Source organism: Tachysurus vachellii, chromosome 4 (assembly GCF_030014155.1).
Source record: "Tachysurus vachellii isolate PV-2020 chromosome 4, HZAU_Pvac_v1, whole genome shotgun sequence".
Classification (NCBI taxonomy): domain Eukaryota; kingdom Metazoa; phylum Chordata; class Actinopteri; order Siluriformes; family Bagridae; genus Tachysurus; species Tachysurus vachellii.
This window is the reverse complement of record NC_083463.1, coordinates 28473753-28494662: the sequence shown is the minus strand read 5'-3', so window position 1 is coordinate 28494662 and position 20910 is coordinate 28473753. Positions and strand designations below refer to the sequence as shown.

Here is a 20910-nt window from a genome sequence, read left to right as displayed (position 1 = left end):
GCCTGTTAAACACTTATGCAAGTTTCCCTTCCTTGTGGGATGTGGTGTGTGTTGTCAGAGAAACCGCTTGGTGGTGATTTTCATTTTACTTTTTTTTTTTTTCTTTTTTCCGTAAGCTCCTTCCCATGATCTGTGTCAGGAAGTGGGCTGGCTGCTGATGAGAGAGCACCAACTGAACAACGTTTCCTGGACACCTGATAGAGGAGAAGAAAGGGCAGTAAGGAGCACTAGTATAGTCACCAGCATAGTCGTGTTACTTCTGCTGACCTTCCAAGGTACCTGACCACAGCTGTGACTCCAGGCAGCCATATGAAAAAGTACACAGCCTCAAATGCTGATTTTTATTTTCAATGGTGTCCTATTCTCCCACCACTGTTATGGATGAACTATGTCCGGTTCCAGGACGCTGTCAGATGTTTTCCCCTGACTCCTTTTTCATGCTTAAGTTGCTAATTTCCCTATTTTGTTAAATTGGCAGTTTACAGCAATAAACCTTTCAACTAGTGGCTCAATTCCCATATTTGATCTTCCAGACACAATAGCATGCTTGAGAAAGATATATAGTTATTAGTCATATTAAAATAAGCAGTTGTATAAGCATGATTTCCATAGTTAAAGAACTGTTAGCAACACAAAATCTCCTTATAAATTAATAAATATGTAAATAAATAAATGATGGATGAAGAATCCAGTATCTACTTATCTAGCAATACCCTTACGCAACAAAAATATATTTCTCAATATTACTAATATTACGTGACAATATATTTCATGCGTCTCCATATATTGTGACATTTACATATATAATATATCATATGATATATTACTAATAATATATTATATATGTAAGTGATATATTACAATATATTTTTGTTTCGTAAGGGTATCTAGCATTTTTTTTTTCTGCTATTTTCAACTCCGGCTTCAGTAGAGTCTGAATACGCATCTGGTTCATTACTCTGTTAAATTACTGGCTTGCATTGCTGATCTTTCACTGAACTTGCTGAGAGGAAGTGGATAGAGATGTGGCTCTGAAAGCTCTCTTCTACACAGTGTTTTTCATGACTAACTTCCTCTGCCATGATGCAAGGATTTTATTTAACATGTACAAAATAAACTGCAATAAAAATAATTGCAGGAGGAATATGTTTGGGGTTACCATGCCGTGTTAGCAAAGTGTTAGTACATAAAAAAAAAAAAAAAAAGACATTCCTCCATGGTAGTCTTGTACCCATGAGTGTAGAATTGACTTTTTCTACCTTCAAATCATTTCATCCTATCAACATTTAGCCTGATATCTTTAGTACCCGCCTCACCTGTAAGAAATATATTATTGATAATGTTTTACCCCCTACATTTACAGCATTTAGCAGACACCCTTATCCAGAGTGACTTACAAGTGAGGGTTAAGGGCCTTGCTCAGGGGCCCAGCAGTGGCAGCTTAGTGGACCTGGGGTTCAAACCCATGACCTTCCGATCAGTAGCCCAACACCTTAACCACTGAGCTACCACATCCCAAACAATCTTACAAACTTAAAGAATTAATTTATCAAGAGGCCCAAAAGCAACAAAATGTATTCCAATGGTTTCGCTTTTACAAATAAAAAAGAATTATAACTAAAATACCTCAACTCACGATAGTGAAATATGTGGCTATCGTTGTGAGATATTTTGGAAATTATAAACCACGCATGCAGCTCTCGACAGGCAGCCATCTTAGATGGCCTATGAGCTTTGAAAATCGGTATAAATCATCAATAATCCTAGGTTCTAAGCTAAATCATTCTTAAAAATAAGAAATATATATAAAAATGTATTTATAAATTATATTTGTATTATTTGGAAGAATTTAGGTAAACACCTTTAATTTTGGGTATTTTTTTATAAAGAGTCGCAGTTCTTTTATTTTAGACGTTTTCTGGTAGAAATTTCCAGAAAATTAATATTGACCTGTTTAATTTCTGCAACCTAACAGAGTCTTAAAACTCATGCACCATTTTTATTTAATGAAAATGTCATCTTAATCGTCTAGTAGCATTATTTTGTGGTAGATATTAGCTAGTTCAATCCTTCAGTACAAAGTCCAGAAAAGCAAGAAGCTGATTTAGACGAATGTAGAGCATGTTAACTCTGTGACACGTCACATATAAAAGCATACACATGCACACAGTAAACAATGCAATATTCTATTTTACAAATTTGGACAAATTGTAGACATTAATATATGTAATCAATATTTTGTTTACTCCTGAAATGTTATCCAAACACAGGATTTACTAAAGAAATAGAAATCTATTATTCACAAAAAATAGCACTTCTACATTATTGGGATAAACATCTGAAGCTTAACAGCAATCCTTTATACTTGTTAAATAAAGCTGAATATTTCCATCTGTAAGTCATTCTTTGAAAAGGTGAAACTCTAAGCAAATACCATGAAATAGCAGAAAAATTAGCAGTGATGATACCAGGAATTTCATACATCTTATGTTCCAGTAGTTTTTCACTGGTTTAAAATTCCCAACTCTAGATGCTAATTTTGCTAACAGTGAAAGATTGATCGATGGTGCTATCTAGTCTTTTTCAAAATGTTCCTGGGAATATAAACATGCAATATTGCAATAGTGCAATAACCATACTTCTGACATGATTAAACTTACATTTAACTTTTGCCAGAAGAGTAGAGAAGAGTATGCCAGACTAGGTTTTTCACTTTTTTTATTTTTTCCATTTTAATTTTTACAGAAAAAGCGCTAGCCTTAGCCACAACGATCCTCCGACCAGTCCTCACTAACCTCACTAACTGACCTAACTTTTAATGTTATTATCAGCAATAAAGATTCACTTAACTTTGGTAACAATGAAGTTGTTTGTCTTTGCTGTGGCTCCAGAGACGGAAATTCAAGAGTATTTGAGATTCTGACAAGGGTGACTTGACATAATGGTCACAGGGCAACGTAACACATTCAGATAAAACTGCTAATAAACCAATTCCACATCCATGAGCTCACAGACATCCACAAGTAAAGGTCAATTTTACCAATCTGGTGCCTCGGAGGTGGTAAGTGCACTAGAGTTACACCCCTTTGCTATAAAGGTTTGATGTAGAACTTTTGTAGATCTTTCCACAAGCCTGATTATTCTTCATGTTTATCTTCTGCTACTTAGAAACACCATTTCTATTCGTTCCTGCTGTCTGTGATACACAATAGCACAAAGGTCTCCGAATACACAGCTTGTTTATTTTTTCTTGACTTCATACTTCAAAGTGCCACAACAATACGACAGTCAGTGTGTGTGAACCAAACATTTTTACCTCAGATGCTAATAATTAATCTGCACACAATAAAACATCTAAAATATTAAAATGTCTCAATTTAAACTGTTATGGTGGGAATTAACCAATAACTAAATTTAAACATAATAATAATAATAACAATAATAATAATAATAGATTATTATTGTTATTGTTATTATTATTATTATTATTATTATTATTGTTATTATTATTTGTATTATTGTTATTATTATTATAATAATAACAATAATAATAATAATAATAGATTATTCCACAAACAAGCAACACAGACAAGCACACACAAAAGCGCATATATATTTGACTAGTCCGTTCCTCTTTTTGTCAGTTTGTGCTCCAGCGTTTGAACATGATGTCACAGGTGATGTCATCGGTGGTATCCGGCAGCCATAACAGTCTTTATCTGTTCCTTCATTTTTTCCATCATCCCTTCACTAACGCTCGTCTTAACAATCCCTGAATTCTGTGAGCCTAAATTTTCCTCACTGTCCGTGTCGCCATAGCAACTGGATCCAGGCGATGCTGTCAAAGCAATGACTGAATCAGTGGAGTCTCTGTTACGGTGGGAAGTGACTAAGGTCAGGCGAACAGCAGGAAGTGGAGGAGTGATCTGAGACGGTGAAGTGCTGTCTGAGGGACACGCTGAGTGCAGGACGTGGCTGCAGTCTTTGTGGCCATTGCCCATCATTTCATTTGCACCTTTCGTCTTGCTCTTGTCCTCCTCTGTGCTGTCCGTTAGGCTGCATGTGCCGCTGTCGTTAGACTGGTCATTCAATAGCTTCACCAGAAAGTTGATGTACTTCATAGCGAGCCGCAGGATCTCGTTCTTGCTTAGCTTCTTGTCTGGTGGATGTGTAGGGATGAGCTTCCGGAGCTCTGAGAAAGCACCGTTCACGTTCTGCTGACGCCAACGCTCACGGCTGTTGGTGAAAACACGCCTGGCCAGCTTCTGAGGAGGACCTGAAAGAGAACCACAAACATGAACACATGTCCCATGACAGCAATGAACAGACATACAGTACATCGTATACAGAAATATATAGTAAAGCTGTTGTAGGTGATGATCAAGACATGATCAAAACTCAACACTCGAGCGACTGGTCTAAAGTTTCAAAAATAAAAAGACATGAATAGACAGGAAGTTTCAAATTTGGAATCAATAATCGTTTACACCACACTATTTTTATTGTGCCATCAATAACGACATGGATTTTGTGATTTTATGTATTGCTTAATTCTAATAGTTCCATTGTGAACATATTGGTAGATAGAAGCTACGTCTTCAGCAGCGATAAGAGCAGTGAATGTGAATCTGTTCATGTAGAGGGAACGACTGATTTTAAACTGAAACTTTTGTTAATGCTGAAGTCTGTGCTGATCTGAAATATTTTAATATTTTAAGAACTGAGCCATGCTCCTTTCAGCCATGGATGATCATCAACACTTCCGTCTTAAGACCACTGGTTTACAAACACAAATTTTTCAAACTCACATATGGACATTAAATGGCAGTTATTTAAATACACTTAAGTTGCACTGAATTAAAGCGATTCAGTTTCAGGGTGATAAAATAACCCTTCTTCTGCAGTAACTGTGTGATGTGCCACAGAGCCGGTGTACAGATAAGGAGGCAATTTTATGCCTGAGAGTCATTTGTTTGGAGAACAAAACTCAAACCACCACCCTCATACACCCTAATTCTTCAATATGATAGCAAAATCTATAGGAATCCTAATGAGCATTTGATTAACACTCCAACTGTCTCCTGAACTCTTTTTTCCAGAGGCCCAAAAATGGAATTTATGCCTGTTTTGGGGTTTCCATGTTCAGCATTGGATTTCTTTAACATTTACATTTACATTTACGGCATTGGGCAGATGCCCTTTTCCAGAGCGACGTACAAAAGTGCTTTGAAGTCTCTATCAGTGAATATATTAACGCTGGTTCAAAAGGTTACAGACGGATTCCATCAACCTAAAACTCTTTTTTTAAAACTTACACATAAAACAAACAGAGAAAATAAGTGCTAGTTTAAGTGTTTCAGGAAGAGGTAGGTCTTCAGCCGTCATGTGACTCAGTGGTTCAGTCCACCACCTCGGTGCCAGAACAGAAAAGAGTCTTGCTGTATACCTACCTCTGACCCTGAGAGAGGGTGGTGCTTAATGACTCATGAAAGTAGACAACCAAGGATTTATGAATTTGTGTTGTATTTGTAATACTTTTCATAAGTATTTACGTTTGTACCTAGCAAACGAAGAAATATCTTCAATGAAAATTTCCAGAAAAACACAAATGCATAGTTTTCTTTTTACATACTGTAGATGTTTAAAGAAACAGGAGGTGAGGTGGCTAAGTGGTTAGCACGTTTGCCTCACACCTCCAGGGTGGGGGGTTCGATTCCCACCTCCGCCTTGTGTGTGTGGAGTTTGCATGTTCTCCCCGTGCCTCGGGGGTTTCCTCCGGGTACTCCGGTTTCCTCCCCTGGTCCAAAGACATGCATGGTAGGTTGATTGGCATCTCTGGAAAATTGTCCGTAGTGGGTGATTGCGTGAGTGAACGAGAGTGTGTGTGTGTGCCCTGCGATGGGTTGGCACTCTGTCCAGTGTGTATCCTGCCTTGATGCCTAATGACGCCTAAGATAGGCACAGGCTCCCCGTGACCCGAGGTAGTTCGGATAAGCGGTAGAAAATGAGTGAGTGAGAGAGTGAGTGAGAGAGAGAGTTTAAAGTAACATTCAGAGAAAAATCTTCAAGTAAACAGTGATATCGAAGCTATTTCTGTTCTCTGAGATGCCCCAAGAGTTTATTCACAAACATCTAAAATTTCAAGGTGTTATCATTATTACATATCATTATTTTACAAACGGTTTTATAACATCAGGTATTTAAAGCTGTACAATAACTGTATAGCTATTTATTACTGTATAGCTAAGAGTTCTACTGTATGTATGGAAGGTTTATCAAAAAAGTTTTTTGTTCTTAAATTCTCATTTGAAATGAGTTGACATGGTTTATAGTGAAAATAGTGGTGTGTCTCATGACAATAACACAATAAAACAATGTTAGTTATGCTTTCTGAAACCCTGGTGTTCCCCAGACTAGAAAGACTTGTAGAATGTTTTAACTCACAATCAGTTAAATCCAATTCAAAGTGGCTCGATGGTCTTCTTTTAACACGGTTGTTGCTGAAGAAACCATAACTACCGGATGGACTAAGGAAAGAGCTGCAAGAGAGAAAACCAAAAAAGATGTAAATTAACAAAAAAGCCACATTTAATTTGAAAAACCATCCATAGTTATTCTTTGTAATATTTTAATCTGCAGAAACAGAAACAAAAACAGGCTGTTGTGACAAAATGACTCAGTTGAACCACCGTTTCATGAAAAACAAGTGAAAAAATCAATAAAAAGCAGTTATCTGTGCTTTGATGAGTTTCTGTGTGACTTCCTGTGTTTTGATTGAGCTGATGTGACCAGTCAAGACCTGACTTCATTACATCAGTACAGTGAATGACTGAGACAGTCGATGTAGCTCTTTAGCTCGGTCCAAACACAATTCATGCTGCCTCTTAAATTAGTAGCTTTTCTACATAGCTGTTTTCCTTGAAGTGTTTTAAGGAACTTGACTTTATTAGAAACAGTCAGTCACTAAGGATATACAGATCATATGCATAGGTTTGCTCTTCTTTACTGTCCAGATGTTCAAATGTCATAAAAATCTTCAAACGTCTATTATGCATATGAATGTAGATGTTCACTTGGACTACTGATGAAAATCTTTACATTTCCGCCTTAAAATTATTCTCATTTTTTTGCAAAGAAACAGGAACTTTTACATGACGGTCTTCCAGCCTGCACACTACTCTTGCACAATATAGGAACTGTATAATAGGATTTCAGTATTTACAAAACAGAGTATGTAAATTGTGTAGCATGGCACTGCGAGGGAACAAAAGAAGGCGGACAGATGCTTGTCTTGTGCAATAAGTCATGGGTTGCTGTTGCATGTCGCCCCAATTTCCCAAAAGCATTGTAAGCATAAAGACCAAGAGAACTTCACTGTGGCACCGCTATAAACAGCTAATGCTGAATCGACACCGGTTTAATGCCTTGTTTATCGGGCCTTGTGGATCGATAAATAAAGCTTCCTCAATAACTTTTAAGTTGAACTTGATTGAAACAGACGAGCAGAGTGCCTCAGTTTTGTCGCATCAGTACAAGAGGAATTTTTAGTGAACAGCAGACGTTTAAGGTGCTAAACGTTTAAGGAAATACTTCTAGCTACTGTATATAAATGTACTAGAATTAAGAGCAGATTCAGACTAAGCAAATTAAATAATGCTTATTAAATAAACTTTATCTTCATTGAAATGTTTCTCTTCTAGGGTCTTCTAGGGAATTTGATCATGTGACATTGCATTACTTAGCAAGCTATTGGCGTGTTTGGATATAATGCTATACATACATAAAACATCTAGAATAAGCTGCATAATATTCTGTTTTTTTTTCACAGGAACAAAAAAAACAAAATGTTATTTGTTGGAAATACTCCTTATATATGTATGTTTCATCCATAGTGTTTCCAAGTAGGGGGGCACGGTGGCTTAGTGGTTAGCACGTTCGCCTCACACCTCCAGGGTTGGGGGTTCGATTCCCACCTCCGCCTTGTGTGTGTGGAGTTTGCATGTTCTCCCCGTGCCTTCGGGGTTTCCTCCGGGTACTCCGGTTTCCTCCCCTGGTCCAAAGACATGCATGGTAGGTTGATTGGCATCTCTGGAAAATTGTCTGTAGTGTGTGATTGCGTTAGTGAATGAGAATGTGTGTGTGCCCTGCGATGGGTTGGCACTCTGTCCAGGGTGTATCCTGCCTTGATGCCCGATGACGCCTGAGATAGGCACAGGCTCCCCGTGACCCGAGAGTAGTTCGGATAAGCAGTAGAAAATGAATGAAATCCAAGCGAAAGGAAAAGTAACTAATAAGAAGTGATAACGCACAAGATTCAAAGACTGACATAACAGATCTTTTTGCTATACTGCTAATTCCTACACAAGGTCATGGGGAACCTGGAGTCTGTCCCAGGGGACTTTTGGCAGCACAAGACAGGGGACACTTTGGATGGATTAGGTGGCAACTCATCACAGGAGACAAACACACATACGCTCACACCCCCATTTAGACACTATAGGCAAATTAGAGGTGCCAATCAGTGTACAACGCATGTCTTTTGACTCTGGGAGGAAACTTGAGTATTCAGAAAAAAACCTTGAAGCACAGAAACTCTATACACAGAAATGTACACCCAACCCTGGAGGTGTGAGGTAGACATTCGACCAGACACAGAACAAGGCAGGAATAATCAGTTATCTATGACCCAGAGTTATTAATAATGTAATAAACTGCAGGTAGGATTGATAATGACTCCTAATAGCATGTGTAAAAAGTAATAATATTTAACATGTGATAATGGTTTCTCTTTATACATGTTATGCTTTTTGACATTTAAAACACGGCTGTGTTTTCTAGAAGCATCGATATTTTTAAAGATAGATCATTTTTGAAGGAAAATTCTTGGCTTATTGACTACATTTGGGTGATGTGATATCATGATGAATAAAATAAGAGGTGAAATGATGATCTGAAACTATGGCACTGTGAGTGCTTACCTGTTGAGTAAGGGGTGTCCAGGTAGGTATTGATGAGGCAGTAGAGCTCTAGGTGGAGGCACCGAGGCTGTTGGACACCCTGAGAGGGCAGCTAGCTGTGCCAGTCGTAGTTCTCCAGGTCCGTGTGGCACTGTGGGTATGGGGTGGAGGGCGGTCAGCTGTGTAGCAGGCATAGGGATCGGCGGCAGAGGAGGTTTACTGTGAGCCAGACTGATGACTGGGATGTTAGGGGGCAGTGGAGCAGGGGATGATGAAGGAGGAGAAGAGAGGACGACGGTGGAAGTGGAACTGGATGTGGAAGTAGAAATGGAAGGGATGCTTGTGTTTGGGGGTGAGCTAGCAGGCTCAGCTTTCTCCTCTACATTAGCTGTCTCAGTAATTTGCGATGTAGCCGGACTGCTGGGGTTTGAGCTCATGCCACTCTCTGTACCATTAGCCTCATTCGCTGCAGGGCTGCTGGTGCATGGAGAATGAGTGTGTGGAGGAGTTAAAGGGTCAGTCATTGACAGAACAGGGGACGGAGATACAGTGGGCTCCATCTTCTCCATCATGATTTTCTTCTTTCTGTTTCAGTCTAGCTACAGAGCTCGGACTCAGTCTCTAAAGCGTTAAAAGTCTTTTGTATGGATCAGTGCATGTTGATGACATCTCTCAGAAGCTTTGCTTATTCTCCCTTGCGATGCCTCAGTCAGGGAATCTGCGATGTTTAGTCTGCAGATCCCATGTCGGCAGTCACACCAGGGTGCATTTAGTTTTATTGTCAATTCAATTGCCGCTCAGGGGGTCTAAACACACGCAAAGATCATCAGAAGCTGCAGAAATGTGAGGCTTAAATTGGCGTCCATAGCCTGCAGGAGTATAGAGAATGTTCTTTGGTACCTACCACAATGTCTCCCTAGTAAATATTCTGAAATATCTTTACATTTGCATACTTTAATAAACTGAAAAATCATTCAAACATTTGGATTAATTCCTCCTTAATATGCTATAAATAAACTGCTCACATATTTGTTTTCAGGCCATGATATAAATACATTGCTAGATCCCAAGACAGTGAAATAAATCTGTTTGATTGTTGAATTTTAAGATATTTTTTCTTTATTTCTACATTTAAAGTAAGTGTAATTGAGAGTCTAGTCGGCTCGGTTGAAATCTGAATATGTATATTGCATTTGTAATAAAAGGAAAGGTGCAGTTAATATGATTCAAATATCTCACATCTGTATGTATAGATTTTTTGGGTTTAGGGGAATCAATACAGAGATATCAGAAAAAAAGCTCTAAAGCTACTAAGACATACATTGATATCATCGGAAAAACAAATTTGCCTAAATATTAATCCTTTATGAACACTTCTACACTTTTTAGTATTTGGGTCTTACAGTACATGCATACTTAATCATAACATCAAATTTTTGTCTTGTAGCTAATACGATCCCCATTTCTTCACATCGTTTGCAAATATATTTCATTACTTTGAAAAATCAAGGATAAAGACAAGATATTTAATCGGTCACTTAAATACAATAAGGCAGATTAATGAGTTCAGCGTTAACAGTAATCACAGTTCTATGATGAATGTGTAAATAACTCAACGTGTTATTCACATAAAACAATGTGCTCGATGTTTCGGCGAGAATAATAATAATCCGTGGACTGGTGACAGAAAAATTCACCCGGCCTTGAATGATTCATTATTTGCTTTTGCAATCTAGATCCTTCCCTTTTTTCCTCCCTAGTCCACTTTCTCAGATGCATACTTCCATTCACCGAGGGTGTTTCCCTTTTCTGATTAACCATATATTTATATATACCTTATTGTTGTGGGTTTTTTAAGTTATATATAAAACTGTACATATGTCTAAGGAAAGACGGTGTAATAAATGATGTCATTCGAACGTGAATAAGAAAGGTTCAAAGCGTTTACATTAGACACTGCAGCTGCTTTGGAGCATTACTTTACATTCATTGCTAATTACTTTAGAATTATTTGCTGGGGTATAGAATTAAGTCTCTTATGGTATTAATCGTTACAGGTAGTTAATATCATTTAATGTCAAGTCTCTGCTTATGTTGATGCTTTTCATGGCATATGGATGTGTGTTCAGTACCAACACTACATTATGTCACGTTTGAACTTTTTCATCGGTGTTGATAAAAATATATAATATAATAAAAGATACTCATGACAGAAGAATGTCATACTGTAATTACGTATTCTTCGGACACATACAGCGTCAATAATTATTTATTACTGAAATTCCACTGATTCCATTAATTAAATTCCTTCTTTCTATAGACAGAATACTGCATAGTGTCTGCTTGTGTATATAAATGATTTATAATATAATAATATATAATGTATAACAGTGTGTTATTTGCTGCTCTTCAAGTACTTATTTCTATTTAGCATTAAATATTGCTGTTTATTATTATTATTATTATTATTATTATTATTATTATTATTATTATTATTATTATTATTATTATTATTATTATTAATAATACAGATTCAAGTGTATAAGATTAAAATGACAAAGCGTGTTTTAATATTAATTTAAAAACATTATTCCCTTGTACACAGTACACAGTCCCTAATAAACAGGCAGCCCCGCGTGTACATGTCCGTTTATGCGATACATGTGATCACTGCACCATACAGTTTAAGGTTTTAGCTCGTCACTTGTAAAAATGTGACACTGATATTTCATGAAATATTTAAACAGTTCAGTTCTTCAGTCGTCTAACAAAATACGATAAAGTCGACTTCCTTAATAGCTTCATTGAGAGTTTCCTTAAGGTACTTACCATGTTTGTGGACAGAATGTTGATCACACCTTCACACTCATGCACGTTGGACTCTCCACTATTGGTGTGTGTCCTCATGTCTACTAGAGTCTGTCTTCTGGGCGATAAACGCAACGTCCTATTCCATCACGCCTTCCATTCCCTCCTCAATAACTTTCTCTCTCTGTCTCTCTCTCTTTGCTCTCTCTCTCTCTCTCTCTTGCTCTCTCTCTCTCTTGCTCTCTCTGTCTTGCTCTCTCTCTCTCTCTCTCTCTCTCTCTCTTGCTCTCTCTCTCTCTGTCTCTCTCTCTCTCTCTCTCTCTCTCTCTCTCTCTTGCTCTCTCTGTCTCGCTCTCTCTCTCTCTCTCTCTCTCTCTCTCTCTCTCTCTCTCTCTCTCTCTCTCTCTGTCTCGCTCTCTCTGTCTCGCTCTCTCAGTTTTTGTATGTTCACCTTCCTGTCTTTTAAGCTACAATAGAATGAGAACACTAAAACACTAAAATTAACGACTGGTGTCACATCAGTGACTAGGAACAAATCAACAAATTGGAAAGAAACACAAAACTAGTTAATGTTCTGTGGGTTCCGTTGTGTTATTGTGTAAATGCAGGTGATGGATTTAGCATCCAGGCACCTTTCTCTTGCTCTCTCTGTCTCTCTCTCTTTCCTTTCTCTTTCTTTCTAATCCCACAGCAGACATGGTGCTCCAGTTGGTTTCCATTGGATGGGAATGTATTGGACTTTACAGAAAAAAGAGAGAGAAACAGTGAGAGTGATGGGTGGGAGAGAGAGAGAGAGATAGAGAGAGAAAGAGAGAGAGAGAGAGAGAGAGAGAGAGAGAGAGAGAGAGACAGGGAAGGGAGGGAGAGAGGGAACAGTTTTCCGCTCCCTGCTGGACAGGAGGATGTACTCACACAATATGGTGACTGCTGATAAGAGACTCAAAAACCGCCTGCGGACCTTAGATAAGGAAACATGTCCCCCCACCCCTGTTATACCCCCAACACACACACACACACACACACACACACACACACACACACACACACCCACACACGCATCTCTCCCTGCATAGTCAGTCCTGGACTCTAGAGGTTCTTGGATCACAGTAAGAAGGAAGCTGGCTCTACATCACAATTGAATAACACAGAAGATGGTCACACACACACACACACACACACACACACAGTTGTCTAACTACACTTATGAGGCCTTCCACTAACATAATTATTAAGGCAGATAATTAATGTTATGTTACACCTAAACCTAAAACATAACTCCTGTTGGATTATTTGAGAAAAATCATTAAACATCTTGTACTGATTTCTTTAAGACTTCAGATGAGCAGAAATTTGTTTAATCCAGTCATCGTTCCTGGAATCATGATTGAAACAGAAACTACTTTTACTGAGGGTCAAAGGGCAGATTTTTGTTTCGCTTTATTAAAATTTAACAGCACTGAAAACTCATTTACGTCCATTCCTTAACCTGCTTTATACAACTGATTCAAAATGAATATCGTTTGATATGAATGTCTGTTACTTGAGGACTTCTGATCGTCTTCTGCTCTGTCTTTAACACCTGTGGTTCCAGCTGATTGCACACTGCATTTCAGCAGCTTTGTGTCTCTGCGGATTTGCCTACGTGTTAAATTAAGCTTATGAGAGCGTCTTAAAATGCAATTCCATTGAGAGATGCATTTCTCCATTTCTAAATATAACTCGCTCTAGGCGTATAATAAACTCTCTAACACTCAGGTCAGACCAGAAGCCTGCCCACAGGGTTTCAATAGACCTTTGCATGTGTATAGTCTTCAATTCCCAAGAGCCTTTGCAGCAACACCTGGAGGAAACTGATTCTAATTATAAGGTCAAATGAGGCAGAGATGCACTAAATAACTCTGATGTATAGTGACAATCATACCATTAGATAGGTTAGATAGTTGGTGGAAAAGATGTAGCAGAGTATACAGGGTGGAGCAGAACTTATAAATGTAAATAATAACAGACAATAAAGTATTAGTGACACTTCAGGGTCCTAGAATGTTGTGTAGAGTTCAGTAGGTTTATGGTTGGATATCACAGTATTGTTTCAAGAAAGGGGGGCACGGTGGCTTAGTGGTTAGCACGTTTGCCTCACACCTCCAGGTTTGGGGTTCGATTCCCGCCTCCGCTTTGTGTGTGTGGAGTTTACATGTTCTCCCCGTGCCTCGGGGGTTTCCTCCGGGTACTCCGGTTTCAAAGACATGCATGGTAGGTTGATTGGCATCTCTGGAAAATTGTCCGTAGTGTGTGATTGCGTGAGTAAATGAGAGTGTGTGTGCGCCCTGCGATGGGTTGGCACTCCGTCCAGGGTGTATCCTGCCTTGATGCCCGATGACGCCTGAGATAGGCACAGGCTCCCCGTGACCCGAGGTAGTTCAGATAAGCGGTAGAAAATGAGTGAGTGAGTGAGTGAGTGTGTTCCAAGAAAAATCAACCTAGAAATATGAAGTTTATTACCTGCACATTCGGTGGTGTTTGTTATTACAGCGCACTTCACAGCCCATCTTTCTTATCTTTCACACAATTATGCAACTGACTACTCAGATAAGAGCAATTTATATTTAATACAACTGAGGGTTAAAGGCTTTGCTCAGGAGCCCAGTATTGGCAGCTTGATGGACCTGGGATTGGAACTCTACACTCTAATCAGTAGTCCAACAACTTAACCTTTAAGATACCACATCTACCATAATGTAATGTAATGTAAATGTTAAGGCAGTGTGTCCTTTGAAGGATTGGTGTTCAAGCCCCAGTACTGCCAAGCTGCCACTGTTGGGCCCTTGAACAAGGGCATTAACCCTCCCTGCTACGCTCGGACCCCAACCTCCTCATTTGGGATATGCGAAGAAAAGAATTCCACTGTGCTGTAATGTATATGTGATGAAAATAAAGCCTTCCATGCCCCCATTTCATTCATTCATTCATTCATTCATTCATTCATTCATTCATTCATTTTATCAAGCTGATTGCATGTTTCAGATTAATACATTACAATTTTATTAACAACAAACCTGTAGCTTTAATTCACCTCTAAAAATAATCAGAACGTTGGAATCCGTTTAAAGCCTGAATTTTCTTTTAACAGTATAAACTTGCTGAATTCTTGCTGAAATCTATAGAAATGTGGAAGAAAACATTCGCTGTATATTATTATGTGTAATAATAATATAATAATAATAATAATAATAATAAGAAGAAGAAGAAGAAGAAGAAGAAGAAGAAGAAGAAGAAGAAGAAGAAGAAGAAGAAGACTAGTGCACCTTTAGGTTTTCTGCCATAGGGAAGGTCTCACAGGTCAGAGAGTATTACAGCAAGTCAGTATTCAGCAGTTATGTTCTATTTAGTATTTCAGTATTTGGAACGATTTTACTACCATGTAAAAGATGAATAGAATTAGATTCCAAGAAGAACATCTTTATCACAAATTTTTTGAGGACCCACAATAGTATATGTGCAACTGTAAATGGATAAAAAAAACAACTCTAGGATAAAACAACATTCTAGTAAAGTACTGAAATAAGGAATGTCTATAAAAAATCTATAAAAAATTGCTGTTAAAGTTCATGTGGTAATATACCTTTAACAATTTTTTTTAAATAGAAAGTCCTTTCACCTTCTCTCAAACACACACACATACACACATAGTAAAAAGTCTCCATGGACACGTTTCCTGTGGCCCATGTAAACACTATTGTGAATGCTTGGTGATAGGGATCAGAGAGGCTAATTGTTTAGAGCAATAAGAGCAGTCTATTTTGTAGGGAAAGTGACAAACACTGCAGCATGCCATCACAGACAAGTGTGTGTGCACGTGCATCATTGCGTGTGTGTTATTAAAGGCAGCTATTAAAAGGCAGCAGTTGATGCTTTCAATCATATTCCACATGGGTGAATTTAGTGAAATAGTACAGTGTACACTGTTAGCTGTAGGGTTAAAATGGGCATCATACAGATATGTCCTGTGGCTCTGAGGTGCATCATCAAGTGGGGGTTTTCCCAGGATTCTGACCGGAAATTCTCACTCTGGAGACATGAGAGGCATGTTTACAACAAATGTGTCAAAGATTACAGATTGTATTTTCCAAAAAAAAACAAAATCTTAATGTAGGGATAATGCAACATGACTGCCATAAAACGTAAATTTTCAATGTACTAATGAAGCTCTGCTTTCCTTTTCCTGAGTGAATGTAGCACAAAGCAAGAGGCCTTAAAATATCTGTTGTAATGTCGGTTACACAAAGCTCTCAGATGGAGATGTCATGGGTTTTCCCCGGTTGCTGACCGGTTGTAATAGGACTGCTGACTATTAATTGCCTGAATGTGAGAATGTGGAAGCTGGGCATTTTAGTCATCTTTGAAGCTCTATTTTTAAAACGACATCTCAGGCACAGCTACATATAGTAGCTCCTTATATTTCTATTGTTCATTTTTCCAGTGTCAAAAGTGAGACTCTGTTCATTTTATCCAATTTTGCTGAGAATATAAAATGTATAAATAACTAGCTATTTAAAATATATATATATGTATATATGATGAACTTGTAGTAGATTTTGTTTACAATATTAATATTATTATTATTAATATTATTATTATTATAGTAATAATAATAATAATTCATTTTTATTGTATTGATTTTATTTATTTCTTTGGTTTGCATTGTTTGTAATTCAGAAATAAAAAAGATCATTCATCTTTTATTCATAATTTATCTTCATCAAGGAAATAAATTTGGAAAATCAAATTTAAATGAATGGTGAAGCCAGTAATGTAGTTGAATGGAATCATGACTGTAGGATATTTTACACCCCTTGATGTTTGACATTTAAAGATATTAAAAGAAACATATCATAGAAGCAAATGTTGATATCGGACATATGGTGCCTTCATGTACTGTACATTTCTTACATTTGACAGACGCCCTTATCCAGAGCCACTTACATTTTTGGATCATTTTATACAACTGAGCAACTGAGGGTTAAGGGCCTTACTCAGAAGCCCAGCAGTGGCGATTTGGTGGATCTGGGATTTGAGCTCACAACCTTCCACTATAACCACCATAACCACTAAGCCACTACACTAAGAAAAGAAGTGCTATGTACTGTAAAAGGGTAATTCTGTGGGTAATATCTCCCCATGGTGGTCCTGCTCTGAAACCCTGACTGTAAGGGAAAACCCTCTGAGGTAGGAATCAGGTGGTTTGGTTGGCCACACCGGCCCTTTGCTACAAACCAAAGAACCCTTAGGGGTGGTCAATTAAATATTTTATACAGTAGGTGTCATTTATTTATAATTTAGTAAAGTTGCATGTAAATGGACTCATGACAGATGCAAAAGATCTGGTAATGCTGGTTCTCATAGGTCAGAGGTGGCTCAAGCAGTTTAGGCCCTAGGTTGTTGATCAGAGGTCCTGGGCTCAAGAAGCCACTGTTGGGCCCTTGAGCAAGGCCCTTAATGCTCACTGCTCCAAGTGCTCTGTATTATGTCTGACCCTGTGCTATTACACTAACCACCAAAGGTTGGGATATGGGAATAAAGAATTTAACTGTGCTGTAATGTATATGTGACAAATAAAGGCTTCAATTCTTTTTACATGTATATGTTAAGAAATAACAGTAAATTACAAGGACAAAGCTTATTGACACTTAATGGCACAAATCAAACCTTATAGAGACAATAAAATGGCACAGAACAACAGCAAAAGCACAAGTGTAATCAACGACTGCTAAATATTGCAATAATGCAACTAAAAGCCACAATAAACACACATGAACTCTTCCTCCAGTAACAGCCCACTGTTTCCTTTTGTCTTAATTAAATGATGAATATTTTTTCTCTTATTTTATGGATTTGTTTTGAATTACCGTCTTTCAAGTCATTTATACGAAACAAACAAGTATTACTAAATTTGCTTAAATGTGTGAAATGAAATAAATAAGCTAAAATAATATAGATAGCATGATCTACATATAAACAGGAATTCATAAAACTTTAATAAGTAAGAGATGAATTTCTGTGCCAAACGTATCGACAGCATCTTTTACATGCTGAGTCTCATAAGAAAACGATTCACATGTATAAAATCGTGTATCTGTTGAAGGCTTCGAGTACCCAGGATGCACCTGAGAAGTGCAAGGCGGATGTTGGGGACAGCTGTTTCCTGTCCACACTTCCTGTTCAAGCAGAGGGGGAGAAAGCAGTGGAAGGGGTGTAGCGAGGGGCTGTTGGCGAGGCCAGCGTCCATTTCCAAACAGGATATCTCAGCTACAGTCACAGGTGTGAGCTCACAAACGCTCATAATTCAGAAGTGATTTTTAATATGCGATAATGAGGGGCCTATGCTTCCAATTAGGAGTGTGGGGCAGCAGGGGGGGGAAGGAAGGGGAGTGAGGGAGGGAGAGAGGCAGTGCAGTCAGAGGAAAACCTCTCTTATCTTTTACCCAAATTCACCATCCAGCAGAGGAACGAAGTGCACTGACAGTAGCAGACCATTTGAAATCCTCTTCCTTTAAAATGTGCATAAATTTCACTCCACTCGTCTGAAATGAGGGAAGCTCCCTTGGGGATGCCTTTGATGAGCCTGACCTTGAACGAATTTTACGGCCTTGTGCTGCCGAGGTCATCGTGAATGATGTGCGGAGCTGGAAGTTGCCTTCTAAAGTACTTCAGCTAAAGAACTAGATTGAGTTCATGTCCTGTTTGTACAATACTAACCTCAGCAGATGTGGTGAAAATGGCTAATATGTGGTTAGGGTTCAAAGTCCTCAAGCAATGACCACACAATCTCAGTCAAGCTAATTTATTCTCGTATCTTAGCTCACTAATGCAAATTCTTTTGGCTCTCAAATGCTTCAGTATTGCTAGGTTTTCTTTTAAACTCAGCTAGTGTAAATTCTGTAATAATATAAATTCTGATACATACCGCATCCTAAATTTTTTTAAAGGTTCATTCATTTAAAAAAAAAAAATGAACGAATGAGTGAATGAATGAACACCACTGCGGTCAAAATAACTGAATTAATTAATAAACATATATATATATATAATACATATAATTACATATTACATATGCAATATATAGAAATATATATTATTAATATGTGTATGTGGGGATGTTGTAGCTTAGTGTTTAAGGTGGTGGAAGGTTGTGAGATTGATTTCCAGTCCATCCAAGCTGCCATTGTTGGGCCCCTAAGCAAGGCCCTTAACCTTCAATTCCTTAATTGTAAAAAAAAAAAGATAAAATGTAAATCAGTCTGGATTAGTGTGTCTGCCACATGCGGTAAACATAATGTTAACAAAATATATACAGTCATGGGGATAAAAAAGTACACCTTCCTTCACGTCTGATTTTAAGTATTAGGACCTAAATAATTATTGTGTGTCATCGTCATCACCATGTTTACTAATTTGCCAAAAAAAATTTCCCTTAACATTTTTCCCCTACAAAATAAATAGAAATGCATATGAGAAATTTAATATAAACTTGATATATATAGTTAGAGCCAGGAAAGTGCTGCTGTATTAGAAAATTAATCTAACCAATCAGATGTCAGCATCAGTGGCTACAACGTTAGTCACTAAGGATGGCGCCTAGTGCTTTTCTCCCACACAGAGTTTGACCTTCTCTCATATGTCTTTACTGTACGTGGTCGTTTTACAACTCCTCATGGACTTCTAGAACACTCCTCATAATTCACTTCCCCACAATTCCAAATATTTCCCAGAGAGGAACACAATGACCTGCTGGGGAATCAGGATGGAGGGCCAACGCTCTAAAACTTTGTCATGCTTCTCAGGTCACAGTGTCATAGTGAAAAAACAACAGTAGCTGTTCCTGTCCTCCTGTAACATCACTAATGTTCATCACCCAAAAGTCTGTCTCTCGTAACAAGAGCTGGAAAAGCGATGAAGTTTCCCAGATTTGGTGATATGACAGGAAATAGCTTCATATCACTCAACTCTTTCTGTTTTTTTTTTTTTTCTCTATAGTGTCACACATTTATTTTTTCCATGTACACATCACACTCACCACATATTAGTTCTTCCTCTCTTTCTCCCTGTGGTTTCCTTGTGGCCATTAATGTGAATTTTAAAAAGATACATATTTTGTATAAATCTTTTTTTGTAATATACCTTATTTAAAGTCTTCTGTTCAAATACTGAGAGTAAACGCTGCATTTCTCACAAAGTGTCACTAGATGGAGAGACAGACTTGTATTTCATCTGGTCTTGGACTTAATCACGCCAACACTTGGAAAGTCTTTCATTTTGCAATGATATAGATTTTTATATATTTTCATTAAAAAGACAAGCAGCTATTTATAACACAGCTCCTGAATACTCTATTCTGATTGGTCAGAAGTTGTTGATTAATTTACTGTAATAGTAACTCTGAGATTATTTCCAGCTGCATTGATTGTATTAACTGTAGCTGTAACCTGACAGCTTTTCTTTACAGGATTTGAATGCTATATGCTCCAAATAAACTGATACAGAATTATATATATATATATATATACATATATATATATATATATATATATATATATATATATATATATATATATATATATATATATATATATATATATATATATATACATATATATATATATACATATATATATATATATATATATATATATATATATATATATATATATATATATATATATATATATATGTATATATATATATATATATATACATATACGTATATATATACATATATATATATATATATAAAAGAGTAATTGTTAACATTTTTTGTATGGATATTATTTTTGGAAGGTGTCTCCAGTGTGAGCAAGGAATAAAAGGTAAAGCTTTTAGTTTTTAAACTACTTTTAAGATTTCTGAGGTTCTTTCTGGACATCATGGTTGTAATTGCGAAAGAGAGAGAGAGAGAGAGAGAGAGAGAGAGAGAGAGAGAGAGAGAGAGAGAGAGAGAGAGAGAGAGAGAGAGAGAGAGAGAGAGAGAATATAACGTATATATAAACAGTTAAAGCAGTATGCCACATTGTTCTGATTAATTTAATTTACAATTATTTTTAAGAAACTTTTAATAGTTGGTAAGTTGATAATAATAATAATAATAATAATA

At 37.3% G+C, this 20910-nt stretch overlaps 1 protein-coding gene across 2 annotated transcripts; it reads right to left on the bottom strand.

Annotated features, from left to right (window-relative positions):
- Positions 1-1979: 1979 nt before the first annotated feature.
- lyl1 (LYL1 basic helix-loop-helix family member) lies at positions 1980-12004 on the bottom strand. 2 transcript variants are annotated; one of them, XM_060868745.1, is made up of 4 exons: positions 11787-12004; positions 8979-9826; positions 6445-6539; positions 1980-4276 (listed from the first exon to the last, which is right to left on the bottom strand). In XM_060868745.1, the coding sequence occupies exons 2-4, from the start codon at positions 9527-9529 to the stop codon at positions 3684-3686; spliced, it is 1239 nt and encodes a 412-aa protein (XP_060724728.1). In that variant the 5' UTR covers positions 9530-9826; positions 11787-12004; the 3' UTR covers positions 1980-3683. The 2 variants fall into 2 exon arrangements, with proteins under 2 accessions (XP_060724728.1, XP_060724729.1); XM_060868746.1 differs by having other exon boundaries at positions 8979-9763.
- Positions 12005-20910: the final 8906 nt, after the last annotated feature.

What these genes read in the sequence shown, in the direction of transcription:
- lyl1 (XM_060868745.1), bottom strand. Translation starts at nt 9,529, where the DNA reads ATGATGGAGAAGATGGAGCCCACTGTATCTCCGTCCCCTGTTCTGTCA. An exon ending in GGACACCCCTTACTCAACAG is followed by an intron (nt 6,540 to 8,978) that starts GTAAGCACTCAC and finishes TCTCTCTTGCAG; the next exon opens with CTCTTTCCTTAGTCCATCCG. An exon ending in TGAATTGGATTTAACTGATT is followed by an intron (nt 4,277 to 6,444) that starts GTGAGTTAAAAC and finishes GTTCTCTTTCAG; the next exon opens with GTCCTCCTCAGAAGCTGGCC.